At 49.0% G+C, this 15,888-nt stretch overlaps 1 protein-coding gene across 2 annotated transcripts in view; it reads left to right on the forward strand.

The window, feature by feature from the left end:
* The window catches only part of HIP1 (huntingtin interacting protein 1), a 159,517-nt gene that overhangs the window by 65,082 nt on the left and 78,547 nt on the right, over nt 1-15,888 (forward strand). The window contains exon 1 of one of the 2 annotated variants that reach the window (XM_044993521.1): nt 13,931-14,207. The exons of the other annotated variant lie outside the window; for it this stretch is intronic. Coding sequence (XP_044849456.1) covers nt 14,190-14,207 — 18 coding nt within the window. The 5' untranslated portion in view covers nt 13,931-14,189. Of the gene's footprint in view, nt 1-13,930; nt 14,208-15,888 lie in introns of those variants that run through there. 2 annotated transcript variants of the gene reach the window in all.

The raw sequence follows: 15,888 nt of genomic DNA on the forward strand, positions 1-15,888 counted from the left end.
GATTCCCGCCTTATGCAATAGATGTATAAATGGGTGGAACAGAACAAAGGGGGCAGCCATCATGAGAAATCCCCTAGCTACCACCTGCGCTTGAACAAGAGCTGTACCAGGGGAAAGGATTGTGCCCAGACTAGGAAGGCGTCCAGTCTGTGAAAGAAACTTACTAAAACATCTCTGAGGGTGAGATTTTATCTGTATTCAGTTTTCTTACTGTATTAGGCATAGATTTGCATGTTTTATTTTATTTTACTTGGTAATTCACTTTGTTCTGTCTGCTATTACTTGGAACCACTTAAATCCTACTTTCTGTATTTAATAAAATCACTTTTTACTTATTAATTAACCCAGAGCGTGTATTAATACCTGGGGGAGCAAACAGCTGTGCATATCTCTCTCTGTGTTATAGAGGGCAAAAAATTTATGAGTTTACCCTGGTGTGGTGATGTGGTTTGCTTAGGTTAAATTCACCCTGTGCGCGGACCAGCTCAAGGCGTGCGAACCACCTAAATCCTGCATAAGCCCAACTTTGCGCAGAGGTGAATCTCACCCACACTGCATGATGGAGGTAGAACAGGAAATAAGATGTTTGCCTCTATTTAAAAGGGACAAAGAAGAATATGAAAAGTATTCTAATGTCTGTTCTGCAGATCCATGGGATGTCCTCGCCTTGGGAGCAGCCTTCAGTTTCAGGTCTCTCATCTCAAAAAAAGACTCAAGAAATACAGCAAAGATCGAGAGGGCAACAAAGATTATTAGTCACCTAGGAGGTAGGAGGGCTCCATCGGAGGCGGGTTGAAAAGGCCTAGGACTATTTTTAGATCTGGAATAGTGAAAAGTGAGACCAGAGATGACAGAGCATAGAAAGTCATGGATGGATGGTATAGTAAAGGCCAGCTGGGCTTTCAATTTATTCCATCCCCTAAAGAGAGGCACAGAGGGGCACTCAGTCAAATAGAGGCAAGAATATAAAACTGATCAAAGGAAATATTTAAAAATAACGTACAACTAACTTGTCAAACTTGCTGCCAAAGGCTGTAATTGAGACAAGGATCTCTGTAAGATTCAAGGAAGGTGTTGAATGCTCCCCCGCCCTTATTAATGGCAATCAGAATTGTGTGTGTCCTCCCTTACTCCTTCCAATCTTGTTGGTGCTCCAGGGGAGGTGTGAAGGGGGGGAGAGAGGTGGGAGGGTTCTGGGTGTTTCTTTTCCAGTGTTTGTTTTGGCAGCTGCTACGTGGCCGGGGCTGTGTCTTTTGACCAAGATACTGACTGATCTGTATCAGGGAGAATAAATCCATAGTAGAGGGCTGTGAACTTTGGGGATATGTGGTAAGGAGTCTCTGTGCCCCAGGCTTAGGGAGTAAACTGACCTCCTGCTGGGAGCAGGAAGAAATTTCCTCATGTGGTTTGAGTTGCATAGTTAGATGCATAATAAGGCTTCTCTGCTTTCCTCTGAAGCAGGTGGGCCATTGTCAGATAGGATGTTGGATGGGGTGGCCCAGTGATTGAGGCAGAGCCCATACTGCAGTCTTTGAGTTCCTGGAGGATAGGACATTCTCAGCCTGTGCTGTTGGTTTTCTAGGGTATGATTTCCAGATTGTTGGTAATCCATGTGCATTGCCTTCACCCCTGCCGCTGAAGGGAGTGCTAATTACAAAGGTTAGTACTGTACATCATGAGGACCAACACGAACACTTCAGCTGGAGGGAGAGCAGATGTGCCAAGATAGGAGCAGCTGTTTTGAATTGCTGGAGGGGGAGACTGGCAACTCTCTTCAGTGAAGCTGTTTTGCAGCTGTCGCTGCCATTGTCATCTGAGCCATGGATGTAATTACAGTGTGCGTGGGGGGTGAGGGAACCTGCCCCTATTTTCCCAGTGGGCAGAGAAGGTCACAGTGTCTCAGCCCTCCCCTCAGCCAGCACTTTTTCCAAGGTTATTCCACTGATCTGAGAACAAGCTTCCCCCTCAGCCACCTGACCCTGACCAAGAGCATGTGGCAAAAGGCCCCTGAGGCCTGGCTGGAAATAGGTCAGTGTCAGTGGGGTTGTAAGGGCATTCCCTCCCCCTCCAAGTCACGGCTGTTCTAAATGAGCCCTGCAGGAATGTGCGTCATGTAGCCTGTTTTCTGTGGTGGAGATTCCACTGCTCCTTTCTGTTTTCTATGCTGACTTAATCTCTGCTTACTTTACTGTCTCTCACATTCCCTTTTTTGAATAGTCACACATTTTTTCAGAGCATCATCTTTGTCTTCATGCACAGTTCTCTTTCCTCTCCGTTGATGATCTGCTGCATGTATACGTCGACCATTCCACCTACTTGTCCATAGCTGCACTGGTTTGTGTGGTTGGCAGAATGACACCGCCTAGAACAGGGTAGGCAATCTACGGCATGTGTGCCAAAGGCGGCACTCGAGCTGATTTTCAGTGGCACTCACACTGCCCGGGTCCTGGCCACTGGTCCGGGGGGCTCTGCATTTTAATTTAATTTTAAATGAAGCTTCTTAAATATTTTAAAAACCTTCTTTACTTTACATACAACAATAGTTTAGTTATATATTATAGACTTATAGAAAGAGACCTTCTAAAAATGTTAAAATATATGACTGGCACGCGAAACCTTAAATTAGAGTGAATAAATGAAGACTCAGCACACCACTGCTGAAAGGTTGCTGACTCCTGGCTTAGAACTTACTGATTCTGAATGGTAGTTTGAGTGGGCTAGTTCAGGATCAGTCGTAATGGGCCTCGGCCTGGGCTGTCTGGAGGAGCAAGGCTCTTATTGGAAAAGTAGTTTTCCATAGTCTTGAAATAATGTGGCAGATTACATGTCTGATCCTCAATGCTCAGGAAAACTTTGGCAATCTTTATCTAATCCACACCCATGGTAACATAACATCTCTGAAGAGGTTGCTGGGAGTGGAGATTGAACCCAGGACCTCTGGATCGAAAACCTTGAGTCTCTACTGCTTGAGTTAAAAGACCCACTTCTGTTAGCCAAGGCTGTACCTTCTGTATGTGACCCAGCTACCACTAGACGGGGGAAGAGCAGCACACTGAGTGGGTGTGGGTTACACTCCCACCTCACCCCGGCTGGGAAAAACAACCTGCTCAAATCCCCCTATAGGCCACCTCTTACAACATTATGCCCCTGCAGCAGTCAGTGGTGGCAGCAAGTATTGAACCTAGGACCTCTAGATCTAAAACCATGAGCATTTACTAAAAGAGCCACCTCTGTTAGCTCACAACTAGTAGCCTCTGTGTGTGGCCCAGCCACTAGAGGGAGACAGAGCACCACACGAGGAAGTGTTACCTATCCACCACCTGCTCTTTGAACGAAGAGCGCCATGGTCACCAGTGAGTTTCACGGTATAGATGTGATATGAAGAAAGTTCAAGGAAACGGAGCAGTGCAGCGCATCTGTGTATGCAGGTTGCAGAGCCAGTAACTTGGTTAGCAATAAGGGGTGGCTGGGTGGGTGTAAGTTGCCACTGAGATTTAGACAAGCCATCATGCAGTGCACACGCCTAGAGGGATTTGTGCTGTCAGGCTAGTGCATTAGTATAAAATTGCATTGTGTGTATAGCACCACGAGAAAAACATATTCCAAACAATGCTAATAGTCTGACAAAACAGCAAATCTCCAGAGATTCACGCCTCCGCGCTGCAGTATCTATAGTATGTGAGATCATCCCATCCCCAAGGCTCTCATACTAACCATCCCCTGCTAGGTGCATTTTGGACATTGCCTCTACCTAGGCTTTCTACGTGCTTTGTAGACTTATTGAGGGGGAGTAGGTGACTTAAAAATGCTTAACGGGGCAAATGGCATGAAGATTAACCTCCCTCTGAAATCTAGCGGTGCTGCTAGAATAAACCCTTGGCTTCCCCTCTCCGGATATATGGGGTCAGGCCCAGGGGATTGGTGCGCCGTGACCTCTCAGGTTGTTCAGTCCCTTTTTGTACCTGGCAGAGCCTCACCATTCATTTGTCAAAAAGTAACCCAGGAGTAGGGATGCCCTACACTGCCCGGTTCTTTCTCTTTCATTGCCCCTGTTACACACCACGGTGGCCTGACAGATTCTGCGCACTCTCCCACAGCCTTCCCAGAGTTGATGTATTTTTATTTTATGTATCAGAGGGGTAGCCATGTTACCGACGAAGTGGGTATTCACCCACGAAAGCTCATGCTCCAAAACGTCTGTTAGTCTATAAGGTGCCACAAGACTCTTTGCTGCTTTTATTTTATGATTTGCCCTGGTTTTTGCCATTTGATCTTTAGATCTCTTGACCCGCTAAATCTCCATCATGCAGTTTTCCTGCCCAGCTCTGTTTAATTCTCTCAGCATTGTGAATGGGAGAAAGAGACTTTTTTTTTGCTTTTCCTTGAGGAAACTCTTCTGGCCTCAGTAAACTAGTAAACTAGCACATTGCCATTTAATGTTATTTTCCGTTGTGTTTTTGGTTCCTGGTTTGACTCTCGCATAAGAGATTTTAAGCACCCTCCATGCGGGGAAGTGATATGAATTTTAATTTCTAAACTTTTTTCCCTTTCACAGTGTTTTCTAACTTATTTCCTCACGTTTTCAAATTCCTTCTCCTTGAAGTTTCCTTTCATCATATAAGCCGTTCTCGGGTTACCACCGTGAGCTATGAATGGGGTACGCGCACAGTGTGCTTACACAACCCCCTGTGTGTTCGTTCCCAGCCTTTAGAATCCTTTGCTATGTACCCTGCCAGCAGTGGTTCGGGCTTCTTCATTCAGGCTTCTATTGCATTGTCGATGTGCTCTCCTGAGGGACCTCTTCCCCAGCTGTTCATATGAAGCATCCTATGTGCTGACCGCCCCTAGGGGGGCTGAGCAGTAAATCAGCAGCCCACATCCGAGCAGGCTGGGATATGAATTCCGATTTTCTCACCGATGTACTCGGTGGAAACTGGGGCTCCCCGAAGGGGACTAAATCATAGCATCAGAGTTAAGGATTCTGGGAGCCCGGCGTTGATATTTGTGTTGGGGAGTGCATGGGAGAAACAGGCTGTCTCATCTGATTGAGTGTTCATATCCCATTGGCAGGGACTTTCCCATCAGTGCTCCAATTATGGGGGGGAAGTGGGGGGCCCTGAATGTCTAGTGGCATGCTTTAAACAGTAGTGAGCAGTAATTGGGCCATGCCACAGAAGTAGGGTGGCCCCTAGCAGCTCCTAGTCGTAATTTGAGCAGTGGTTCCCATACATCCCTCCCAAACTCATTTGGGCATGAAGATGACAAATCTTTCTTTCGGGCATCGTTGTGGAAGGTCTTGATCACCAGCAGCCCAGAGGGAGAGCAGAGTGCAGTTCACTTGACCTTCCTGCCCTTTTTATGGTCTTCACCAGGCTCCGGACACACCTGCACGCTGCCGGGAAGCACTCATGTCAAGTAGCCTATCAGTGTATTGGGCAGATTCTCAGTCCTGTGTCTTCTCCTACATGAATGTGCTGACTCTGTATGGAGAGGAGAAATGCAGGGCTGGCAGATATCTCACTCTGGCACATGCTGGTCTCCTGAATTCAGTCCAGGGCTGGTGGCAATATGCAGGGCTGGATTAACTCTCCTGTGGGCCTGGGGCTATTAGATTTGTGGGGCCCCTCTCTACACGTCTTTTTCCTAATGTAAAACAAAATGATCACAATTATGGCATCGAGGCTATTAACATTATACTAAACTTTCCTTTTCATTAACTTAAAGCCATTCCATGGTTACGTTTCAGTCTTAAAACATGTAGAATATAGTTAATTCAAAATAGCCTCCTTCTTACCTTAGAACAGCTGTTATATTAGTTTCTTTCTGGGAGGGAGTTTGGGTGCAGGACGGGGCTCCAGGCTGGGGCAGGGGGTTGGGGTGCAGGAGAGGGTGAGGGGTGCGGGCTCTGTGGGGGAGTTTGGGTGCAGGAGGGGATTCTGATCTGGGGCAGGGGGTTGGGGTGCAGGAGGGGGTTCAAGGTGCAGGCTCTGGCCGGTGGCACAGCAAGGCTCAGGCAGGCTGTCTGCCTGCATGCCATAGCCCCACGCTGCTCCCGGAAGCGGCCAGCTGCTGGCACGTCTCTGTGCTCCTCTTGGGGGAGGGGGACAGTGTGTCTCTGTGCTCTGCCCCCGCAGCTCCCAGTGGCTGGTTCTTACCTTTTTTTGGGGGGGGGGTGAGGGCTTCCTAGAAGCAGCCACATGTCCCTCAGCTCCTAGCCCCCACCTGCCGGCACCGCCCCCGCAGCTCCAGTTGGCCACAGTTCCCAGCCAATGGGAGCTGCAAAGTGGGTGCTCGGGGTGGGGGCAGTGTGTGGATCTGCCTCCCCCCCACCTCCAGGGGCAGCAGAGACGTGCCAGCAGCTGGCCACTTCTGGGAGTGGTGTGGGGCCATAGCATGCAGGCAGCCGGCCTGAGCCCTGCTGCACCGGGCCCCTCTTAGCCCGGGGCCCTGGGCTGCAGCCCCTAAAGCCCCTGCGTTAATTCAGCCCTGGCAGTATGTGGCCTTTGCAATAACCCAGCTGCCGCTCTGAGGGGCATCTCGGGACTGACACTGGTCTCTGCTAGGTTCCTGTCCCGGTCAGTACAAGTTTCCCTGCCCTCTTCTCCTGAATCCTTGTGTGTCATTAGAGCAAGCTACAGACCTACCTATCAGCTCTGCTTTCCACTTGTGTGAAATCTTCTGGTTTTGAAAAATTAGATTAAAGATAATCAACCCATATAACTTGTTACAAAACACTGCATCATGGTTTTGGAGCATCGCTAGTCAGTGTATTTAGAGAGATGATCCTATAACTTGGTTTCTATGAATGAGTTGCATACATATTATCCCACTTAGGTTTACAAAGTGGGGGGAAATGTATATCCACCCTACGTCTATTGAAACCTGCATGTTGTGATCATGCTGGAGATTTTCAGTGATGCAGCTGTTCTTCAGTTTCGACATGTTGATCCTTTTGAGAGCCTTACAGCCTTGTGGTCGTCTCTTCGGCATGATATGGCGCTTAATTTTGGATACTATGAGCCTGTGATCCGTCCAACAGCCAGTGCCGCACATAGCTTTTGTAACCCTGACATCTTGTCTGTCCCTTCTCCTGATGATGACATAGTCGATCAGATGCCAGTGCTTGGAACGGGGATGCATCCACGAAGTCCTGTTACGGGTAGGGAGGCGGAAGACCGTATTGGTGATCAGAAGGTCATGTGCTGCACAAGTTTTCAGCAGTAACAGGCCATTGCTGTTACACTTTCCCACTCCATTTTTCCCGATGACTCCTTCCCAGGCTGCGGCATCGCATCCGACTTTTGCGTTAAAATCGCCGAGCAGGATCAGCTTGTCTGTGCGGTGCACTGATGATAGCAGAGCATGTAGTTCTTCGTAGAATTTATCCTTCACATCCTCTGGGTTGGTCATTGTGGGAGCGTATGCGCTGATCAAAGTAGCTTGGTTTCCTTTTTGAAGCGGAAGCTGCATTGTCATGAGTCGGTCATTCACACCCTTGGGGGGACTGGCAAGTTTCCGAACAAGATGATTCTTGATGGCGAAGCCAACTCCAGATTCGTGACACTCATCACTGCTGCGGCCACTCCAGAAGAATGTATAGCCTCCGCCTGACTCGGACAGCTGTCCTTCATTAGCAAGGCGAGTTTCACTAAGGGCTGCAATGTCAATGTTGTAGCGTGTGAGCTCTCTCGCGACAAGTGCTGTTCTTCTCTTCAGTCTATCTGCCGTGATATTGTCCAGTAGCGTGCGCACATTCCATGTGCCAGTGGTGATCGGTGTCACTCTAAGTTTTTTGTTTTTGTTCAATCGCTTTTGTGGGATCCCCGCCAGCCGCGGTATGCTGGCCAGGGTAAGGTGAAGCAGGCAATGTTTAGGGCACCTTTTCTAGCCCCCTCCTCGTTCTACGGAGGTGAGCAGTGCAATCCTGAATAGGGCTGCTCAGTCGCTCAAGAAGACGCCGAGCTCCGCTGCTGCTTCGGTCAGTGAGGAACGACCATTATACCTGAGCCGCCTGTGTGCAGGTCCACGGCTACAGTTCCCAGTGTATCCACACCTGCTGCTTCGTCGCTCGCCCATCGCCACAGGACTTGATATGATGTGATATGATATGATGTTGAGACTTGCGCGTGAATTGGATTAAAGTGAGGGAGAGTTGCACGACGTCAACCTCACTCTCTCTTCCCAGTTCCTATCTGTATCCAGTGGCAGGACAAGAGTCGAGACGGCTGGAGATAGGGCAGGGCGCAGTGGATGACCAGGATGCCTACGTGTCTTGTCAGGCTCTTGAGCGTTCCACAACGCTTGCTGTCACCGCCTTCCTGACCGTTGAACCAGGTTTCCTCAGTCAGCCGGATCCAGCCTTCGCATGCAATGGGTAGACAGGCCCTAACTCACCGAGGATCTTGGACTCATCGGCTACCCTCACCTGGTTTAGCTCGCCAGTCGAGATGGTTTCTGGGGTGTGGCTGCTGTCGCATGCTGACAGCTACTTGGAGCCACAGGTGAGAGCTGGGTGTCAAGTGGGGACCAAAGTGGATGAGCTACTCCTAGGAGTACGACTGCTCCCCCATCAGAGGTACTACCCCTCCCTGACAACCCCATACACCCCAATAACCAAACTACTGTTATATGGAAAGTAAACAAGGTTTTCAAAATGTTTCAGAAGCTTTATTTAAAATTAAATTAAAATGCAGATCTTATTAGTTTAGTGTGATCCTTGCCCTTGCTGAGTTTTCCGATGTCGGGTGGCACGTATTTAGCTACTTTAAGCTGCACACAGGCTTCTGAGTTGATAACCGGCTGGCAGGAGGTCAGCGGCTGGAACCCCAGATCAGCAGCTGAGGTGAGTGAAGCTGGAGGCTGGTAGGGCTGAGCAGGGCTGGAAGCCTGGGCCCTGTCTGGCAGGGGGCCTGCGCTGGAAGCAAGGTGAGTGGGGCTGCAGCGGGGACCCCGGCTGGTAAGGGGCCAGCAGCCGGAACCCCAGAGTGGCAGCGGGCTGAGCAGATCAGCCCGCCCAGCTCTGGGGTTTCGGCTACCAGCTCCTGTCAGCTGGGCTCACAGCCTGCTGCCAGCCTGGGGTTCCTTCCCCCAGGCCAGCAGCGGGTGCTGAGTGGGACCGGCAGCAGGACCCCGTCTGGCAAGGGGCCAGCAGCGGGAACCCTAGAGCGGAGGTGGGCTGAGCAGCTCAGCCCGCCCCACGTGTCGTCAAAACTCAGCTCACATGCCACCTTTGGCGCGCGTTGCCGACCCCTGTACTAGAGCTAGAGACATTTATATTGATATTATGTAAACTACATAGGGTAATTCTGCACTTCAAACTGAAGGTGTCATTCCAGTGTGAGGAGACAGATCTGCGCTAGCTCTGACTGAGCTAGTGTAGCGATGGCGAAGCAAACAGCAGGAGGGGCTGGCCACCTCGAGTCCACACCTGGAATGGTGGAGCTGGCACTTGCACTCTGGTTTTTAGTGTGCTAGCTCAGTCAGAGCTAACTCAGGAACATCACCTTGCAGCTTGAAATGCTGCGGTACCCAGAGACATTAGTTACTAAGCCAAGGAGGGCAATAAGGCCGGAGGACTAGCTGTTCATGTACAAATGGGGAGAGCAGAAACCACCAAAGCTGATGTCCTTCATACTCCGGTTCTAAGTTCAGTCTACTGAATGGATTTCCCATATTCTGATATTCTACCTGCTAGCCATCAGTGGTGGGGGATTCTCCCATTCTGAGGCTGTCATCAGACAGGCTGCAGTGAGAAGGAACTTAAAAGTGGAGACTTGTATGAATTTACCTCTAAAACCCGTGATCACCTCGTAACTTAACAGGTTGTCTTCTGTACTTCCTGTGCATGTTTGGACCAGTTCCCAGCAGATTTTTGATGACAAAAGCGCTCTGTGGGGTGCTTACTCTAAAACAGTGACCTACATAAAGTAAAGCAAAGCAGCTGAATCCATCACAATGTGCCTGGGGCTATGTGAAATTTCAAGTGGCTATGGAATATGAAAAAAGAACAGGAGTACTTGTGGCACCTTGGAGGCTAACAAATTTATTTGAGCATAAGCTTTCGTGGGACCATTCTATGCATCTGGTGAAGTGGGCTGTAGCCCACGAAAGCTTATGCTCAAATAAATGTGTTAGTCTCTAAGGTGCCACAAGTACTCCTGTTCTTTTTGCAGATACAGACTAACACGGCTGCTACTCTGAAACCTACGGAATCGGAGTGGTTTTCAGCTACAGTATACACACAGTTTTAGATCTGGAGTGAAATGGGTGGGATGCTTTACTGCAGTGGTTCTCAACTTGGGGTACTTGTACCCCTGGGGGTACACAGAGGCCTTATAGGGGATACATCAACACATCTAGATATCTGCCTAATTTTACAACAGGCTACATAAAAAGGACTAGTGAAATCCATACCCACTAAAATTCCGCACAATTGTTTATACTGCTCTATCTACTATACACTGAAATGTAAATACACTATTTATATTCCAATTGATTTATTTTATAATTATATGGTAAAAATGAGAAAGTCAGCAATTTGTCAGTAATAGTGTGCTATCACAGTCTTCTGTTTTTATGTCTGATTTTGTAAGCAAGTATTTTTTAAGTGAAGTGAAACTTGGGGTACACAAGAAAAATCAGACTCCTGAAAGGGGTACAGTAACCTGGAAAAGTTCAGAGCCACTGCTTTACTGGCTAGAAATCACTCATCTAAGCAGCTTCAGAGAGAAGTGTGTGGCTAAAACTGCTTATACTTTTAAGCCAAAATTGCCAACTGCCTGCTGGTGCTGGTGCCTGCTTAGCTTTACCCCTCCCCAGACTGTGTCATTATTCATAGTCCATCAAGTAAACAGCTCATCTTGGTCCCTCTGATGATCAACAAGGCTCAGATGGGAGGTACAGACACTGCCACGCTCTTGGCAGGTCCAGTCAGGGGTGACTTCCTTGTCATTGCTGCATCCCCCTCTGTCCCTGGCATGTTGGATGCAGATTTCGTTGCCTGGAGTGGTGCCATATATGCATTTGTAGGCTGCAGGGAGAGGCAATCTAAATTATGGGTGCTGTGCAATGATTTTGCAGAGCTGCCTTTTGCAATCAAGCTACGTATTCATGCCAGCAAAAGTGGAAGAAAAATTATTGTTCTTGGTGGTAGTGTGCTACTGCAACCCAATTATCTCAAGTAGTCATAACGAGTATCTAATTCTCATTTAGTGTTCCTGCCAAAATGTATACTTCAGAAGACAGATCCCAGTAAAGCCACATATTCATGGTCTGGTTGCAGACTGCAGAGGATTATGGAATCCTCTGTTGATGTCCTGCCAGGATTATGGAATGAGGGTCCCATGAGTTAAAAGTAGGGGTTCTTCTCCTCGAACTAAGGTTCTGTCTATACTAGAAGTACAACCTTAGTTTTGTAGCCAAGTTGTGACCTGCTCGTCAAACATGATTGAGTTATCTACATGCACGGGTCTTACTTCTCAGCCCAATTGTGTGCGTGTCAGTACCCATCCCACTTGCAGAACCATGTCAACAGCAGCTCATTGTGGGAAAAACTGGACAGCTGTCCCATTAGAGCTGTCACTGACTTCACTGCCAAAAAAGGGGTGTGTTTCGAGGGAGATAACTAATGTCATGCGTCTGACGCAGTGGGTATTCACCCACGAAAGCTTATGCTCCAATACATCTGTTAGTCTTAAAGGTGCCACAGGACTCTCTGTTGCTTAATGTGAGTTAACTATCTTGCTGTAAAATCCAAGTGGAGACAAGGTATAGGAAGTTTTTTTCCTTGATGAGGCGAGGTCTCCCCTAGATGGGGGCACAGTGTTAACTCACGGTCTGGCCAAATTCTTCTTGTCTAAAACCACTCCTTGCGAATGTTCTGTGCTGGGTGCTTCAGGTGGATTTACTTACTAGGAACAGAAGACATTTCATTTGATGGGACGTGCGTCACCTTGAGCAGCCATAATTCTTATGTTTGCGCTGCCGTTGAATGAGGGATTGGGGCCAGGAGAGAGGAAGATGTAGTTCTAGTATCTCTTCCAGAGCCACCTTCCCTTTAATTTTCCAGTTCATTTGCTATGGGAGAGCAAGGGGCATCGTGCACCATCTCAAGCACCTTTGCAAGCTGCTTCTCTGCTTTTTCGAGTGAAAAAGAGCTGTGAAGTACAGTGCCAATATCCAGTTGCTGTTGAGCTGTTCTGTTTTGACACCCAGACTAAGTTGGCCTCTAACTGAACTGGAGGGATACAAAGGAGAGTTATATGCCCGATGCTAGGGAACACGGCGCTCTTGGAGGGGTCGGCTTTCAAATTAGATGTAAAATTGAGGACCTGAACACCTGAGGACTCCTGGAGATCTCAGAACTGTGGGGATGAGGGGCTAAATGCTAAGATGGGTGATTGCATTCTGCCTCCATGGATTCTCTCTGCAGCGTGAGTAGGATATGGGATTCTTCACCACCTGATTATTAACCATACCACTTTCTCTGGTGCTCCTCACGAGCAGTAGGGAGTTTCATGGCAGGGGAAGACCGTAGTGGCATTCTTCTTTTCCAGATGGGGTCACTGAGGACCACTGAGCTGAGTGATTTCTCATGGTCACACAGTAAGTGGCAGACTCAGAACCACAAGGCTGTATTTTTCTTTCAACAAGACCATCCTTCCTTTTACTTCCTTCCTGTTCCTGCAACTTCTTTTCACCATAAGCGGCAACTGCGGGTGCAGAGTGACTGCTCCACCCCCCACCTTCCCCAAAGCAGTGGCAGCATGTCAGTGGTGGGTTTTATTTCCTCCCATCTACTTTCGGGCTATTTTTAGGGCATTTAAGGAAGCACAATAATAGTCCTTTGTCCTTCTCTAATGCCCCCCAGCTGAGGATTTCAAAGCACTGTCTGAACACTAATTAAGTCACTCGGCCCCCCCACCCTAAGCAGGTAAATATTTTCTCTGTTTCTTTACTGCATTTTCTCTCCTCTCTTTGTTGCTCCACAAGCCTTCTCCTGTGAGGGATGCACCTTCCACTCAGAAATGTCGGGCGAGGACTGTGCAGCCAGTCAGTAGCAAACTGTGTGGAAAGCATTAGGACTCTAGTAGCCAGCCCAGTTGCCTCTTTGTTCCCGTGAAGGTTGCTCCTGGACTGAAGAGACCGTTGATTGTTGGCCCTCCACAAGAGGACATCCAGGCCACGTGCAAAAACCGAAGTGTGGGCTGGAGCGTGTACCGAGAATGCCCAGCCACGGCATTGAGACTGGAGTGACTGTAAAAAGCACAGGAGTCCTGGTGGCATCTTAGAGACTAACACATTGATTTGAGCATAAGCTTTCGTGAGCTACAGCCCACTTCATCGGAGTGACTGTGTGGATCAGCCTCCTCATTATGCTGCTCCTCCGCACTTTCTCCTCCCCTCGCGGATGTGTTTTGGCTTAGAAGACTCAGCAATAAACGCTCTTGGAAGGGAAGGTCTCGGTGGTATTTTATTGTGCAGAACCCCATGTAGATTTCCTGGAAAGACACTGCTAACCCTGGCAAGCCCTTGTCCGGGCGAGCGAGTGTGTGGTAACCAGAGAGCATCTGTGTAGAGGGAGACCAAATCCATCCCACTTTTGGGAGAGCCCTGCCTCCACTTCCTGAGTCTGATTGTCAGTAGCCCCGGTCCCCTGGCCACACACGTACCGCTCACGCCCTCTCTCTGTGACTAGCAGCTCCATCCTGGCGTGGAGAGAGGAGCTCTTTTGTTATTCAAATCACACACTCCAGCCTGTGGCTGAGTGCAGCAGGCAGGCTCCAGCCACCCGAGTCTTTCTCCTCCTCCTGCTGCTGCTGCTGCTGTCGGATGAGCCGCCGCGAGCGAGCGAGCAGCCGGAGACTCGCTGTGTGCCGTGCCCAGGGGCTGGGGGCTGTTCGGGGCGCCTGGGAGTCGGTCGGTGCTTTGTCGCCCCTCACCTCGCCTCTGCGTCCAGCTCCGCTCTGCCTTGCTCGGGGCACTCCGCAGCCTGCAGGCTGGCCCCGCTCCCAGGCCGGCCCCGGGCGCTGATTCGCAAGGGGGCCGCGATGGGCTTTTCTGAACCGTAGTAACCGGACGAGCCTCTGAGCATTCAGAGAACGGGGCCTGGGGGAGGGGAGCGCTGTCTTCTTCTTGGATATTGTGAGCGTCAAGCTTCGGGGTTTCTGAGCCGGGAGCAGCCCTTGGCCATGGAGGTGGGCAAGATGGTAAGTGCATGTTTCCAGCATCCCTTTAGCCTGGCCCTGGTTTGCCCACTGAGCTCACTTTAATCCCCGTTCTCCACCTGCATCTCACGGTGCTTTTCCCTTTGAGTCCAGTTTATTTTGTTGTCATCACTCCTCGCCCTGGCCATTTAGCCCCCGTTGTGTGTGATGGTGTTTGGGCAAACTCAGAAGACTGATATTGTGAGAGTGCAAACGAAGGATGGGGCGGGGGGGGGGGCTTGCGAAGGGAAATCTCAGGAGTTTGCTTACAAGTTACCCAAATACATCTCACCCTCCAGTTCCATGGTGCTTAGTTTCTCAGGACACATTCTGGGGCTTTAATCAAGCAAAACTCTTTTCCAGTGGAGTCACGGGGAGTTCTGCTAGATTAAAGACCCCAGAATTTGGCTCCCATTGTTTTAATATGTGGGGAAAACAACAAGTGCCTTTTGGGGGGGTGCATTGGGGCAATTGTTACATAGAAGCCTTGTGCTCTCTGGAGCTGGGAGTTATTTTGGGATTGATCCTCAGAGAACTCTTATTGTGTTTGAGTTTCTGCCCCTCTGCCTGAATCAAGTGGAGTGTTGGGAATTGGGATTCACTCACATCCACCCATCTGAACTTGTTTTTCCCTGTTGCTCTGCCTTCTAGTTTAACACCGTTCAGGTTGTGCCTTAGGGACTTGAGTCTCCATGTATGGTGCTGCTGCGAGTTCTTTATGCACATTTGGGCAAGGTTCAGACACAGTCTGTGCTTTGCAGAGAGAGCTTTGTGTACAACAGAAGACGGGAGCTGATCCATGGTGCCTGCCTTTTGTTCAGAGCAAAGGCAAGTGCTGGATGCAAATGTACTTTCCGCTCGAAAATAGCTTTGTGGGGTAATTACTAGGTGGTGCACTCGGTTAATACACTAACCTTTCATGGTGCAAATAATAACTAATAGTGGTAATCTTTGCAAAGCAGGCTTTCATGTGCAGAGTGAGGTGGTAGTTCTGAGCTGGAATAGCAGGGGCCAGCGCACCGGTGCATTGGCAGAGCTGAGTGGGGGGAGGGAGCACAGTGTGCAGCCCTAATAACTATTCTTGATCTGTCTCCCTTTCAAGATCATAAAAATCCAAACAGAGAGCTCTGAAAAGGACCGAGGCACTTCTGGGGATCAGACCCATGGCTCTCACAAGCACCCAGCATGAGCCTTCCATAGGGTTGCAGCTCTGAGATATTGGCACCCATCAGCTGCCAGGCATTAGGTTATATGGTTCTTGGTACCTTAATTAGATAAATGTATGCAATATGCACGCTCCTCTCATTTTCTCACATCTGCTTGCTGTGGTGAGGGATTCCTTTTTCTTTTAAGAAGACCTGCCTCTCGTTTCCTTCTCAGCAGAAGTTTGGGGGGAAGGAGTTTGACAAAAACTCCAGTTGCTACCCTCACAGTCTGACTGTCCATGTACTGGATTAGATGTCAGGTTTTTTCACATCTGGGACCTTGCATTATTCTGTTTGGATTCAAGCTTAGGACCTGCTTAATTCACAAGCATGCTGCTCACCCACATGAATGAAACATTCTCTAGCAAGGGAAAATCTGTAGCTACTTGCTTGAAATTTAACTAATGTGTGGCGAAATTGGAGCGTAAGGTGCTATCAGATCATCATGCACCGCTCGATTTTTACCTTCCTCTTGGAAA

The sequence above is a fragment of the Mauremys mutica genome, chromosome 19 (assembly GCF_020497125.1).
Source record: "Mauremys mutica isolate MM-2020 ecotype Southern chromosome 19, ASM2049712v1, whole genome shotgun sequence".
NCBI classification, from domain to species: Eukaryota; Metazoa; Chordata; order Testudines; family Geoemydidae; genus Mauremys; species Mauremys mutica.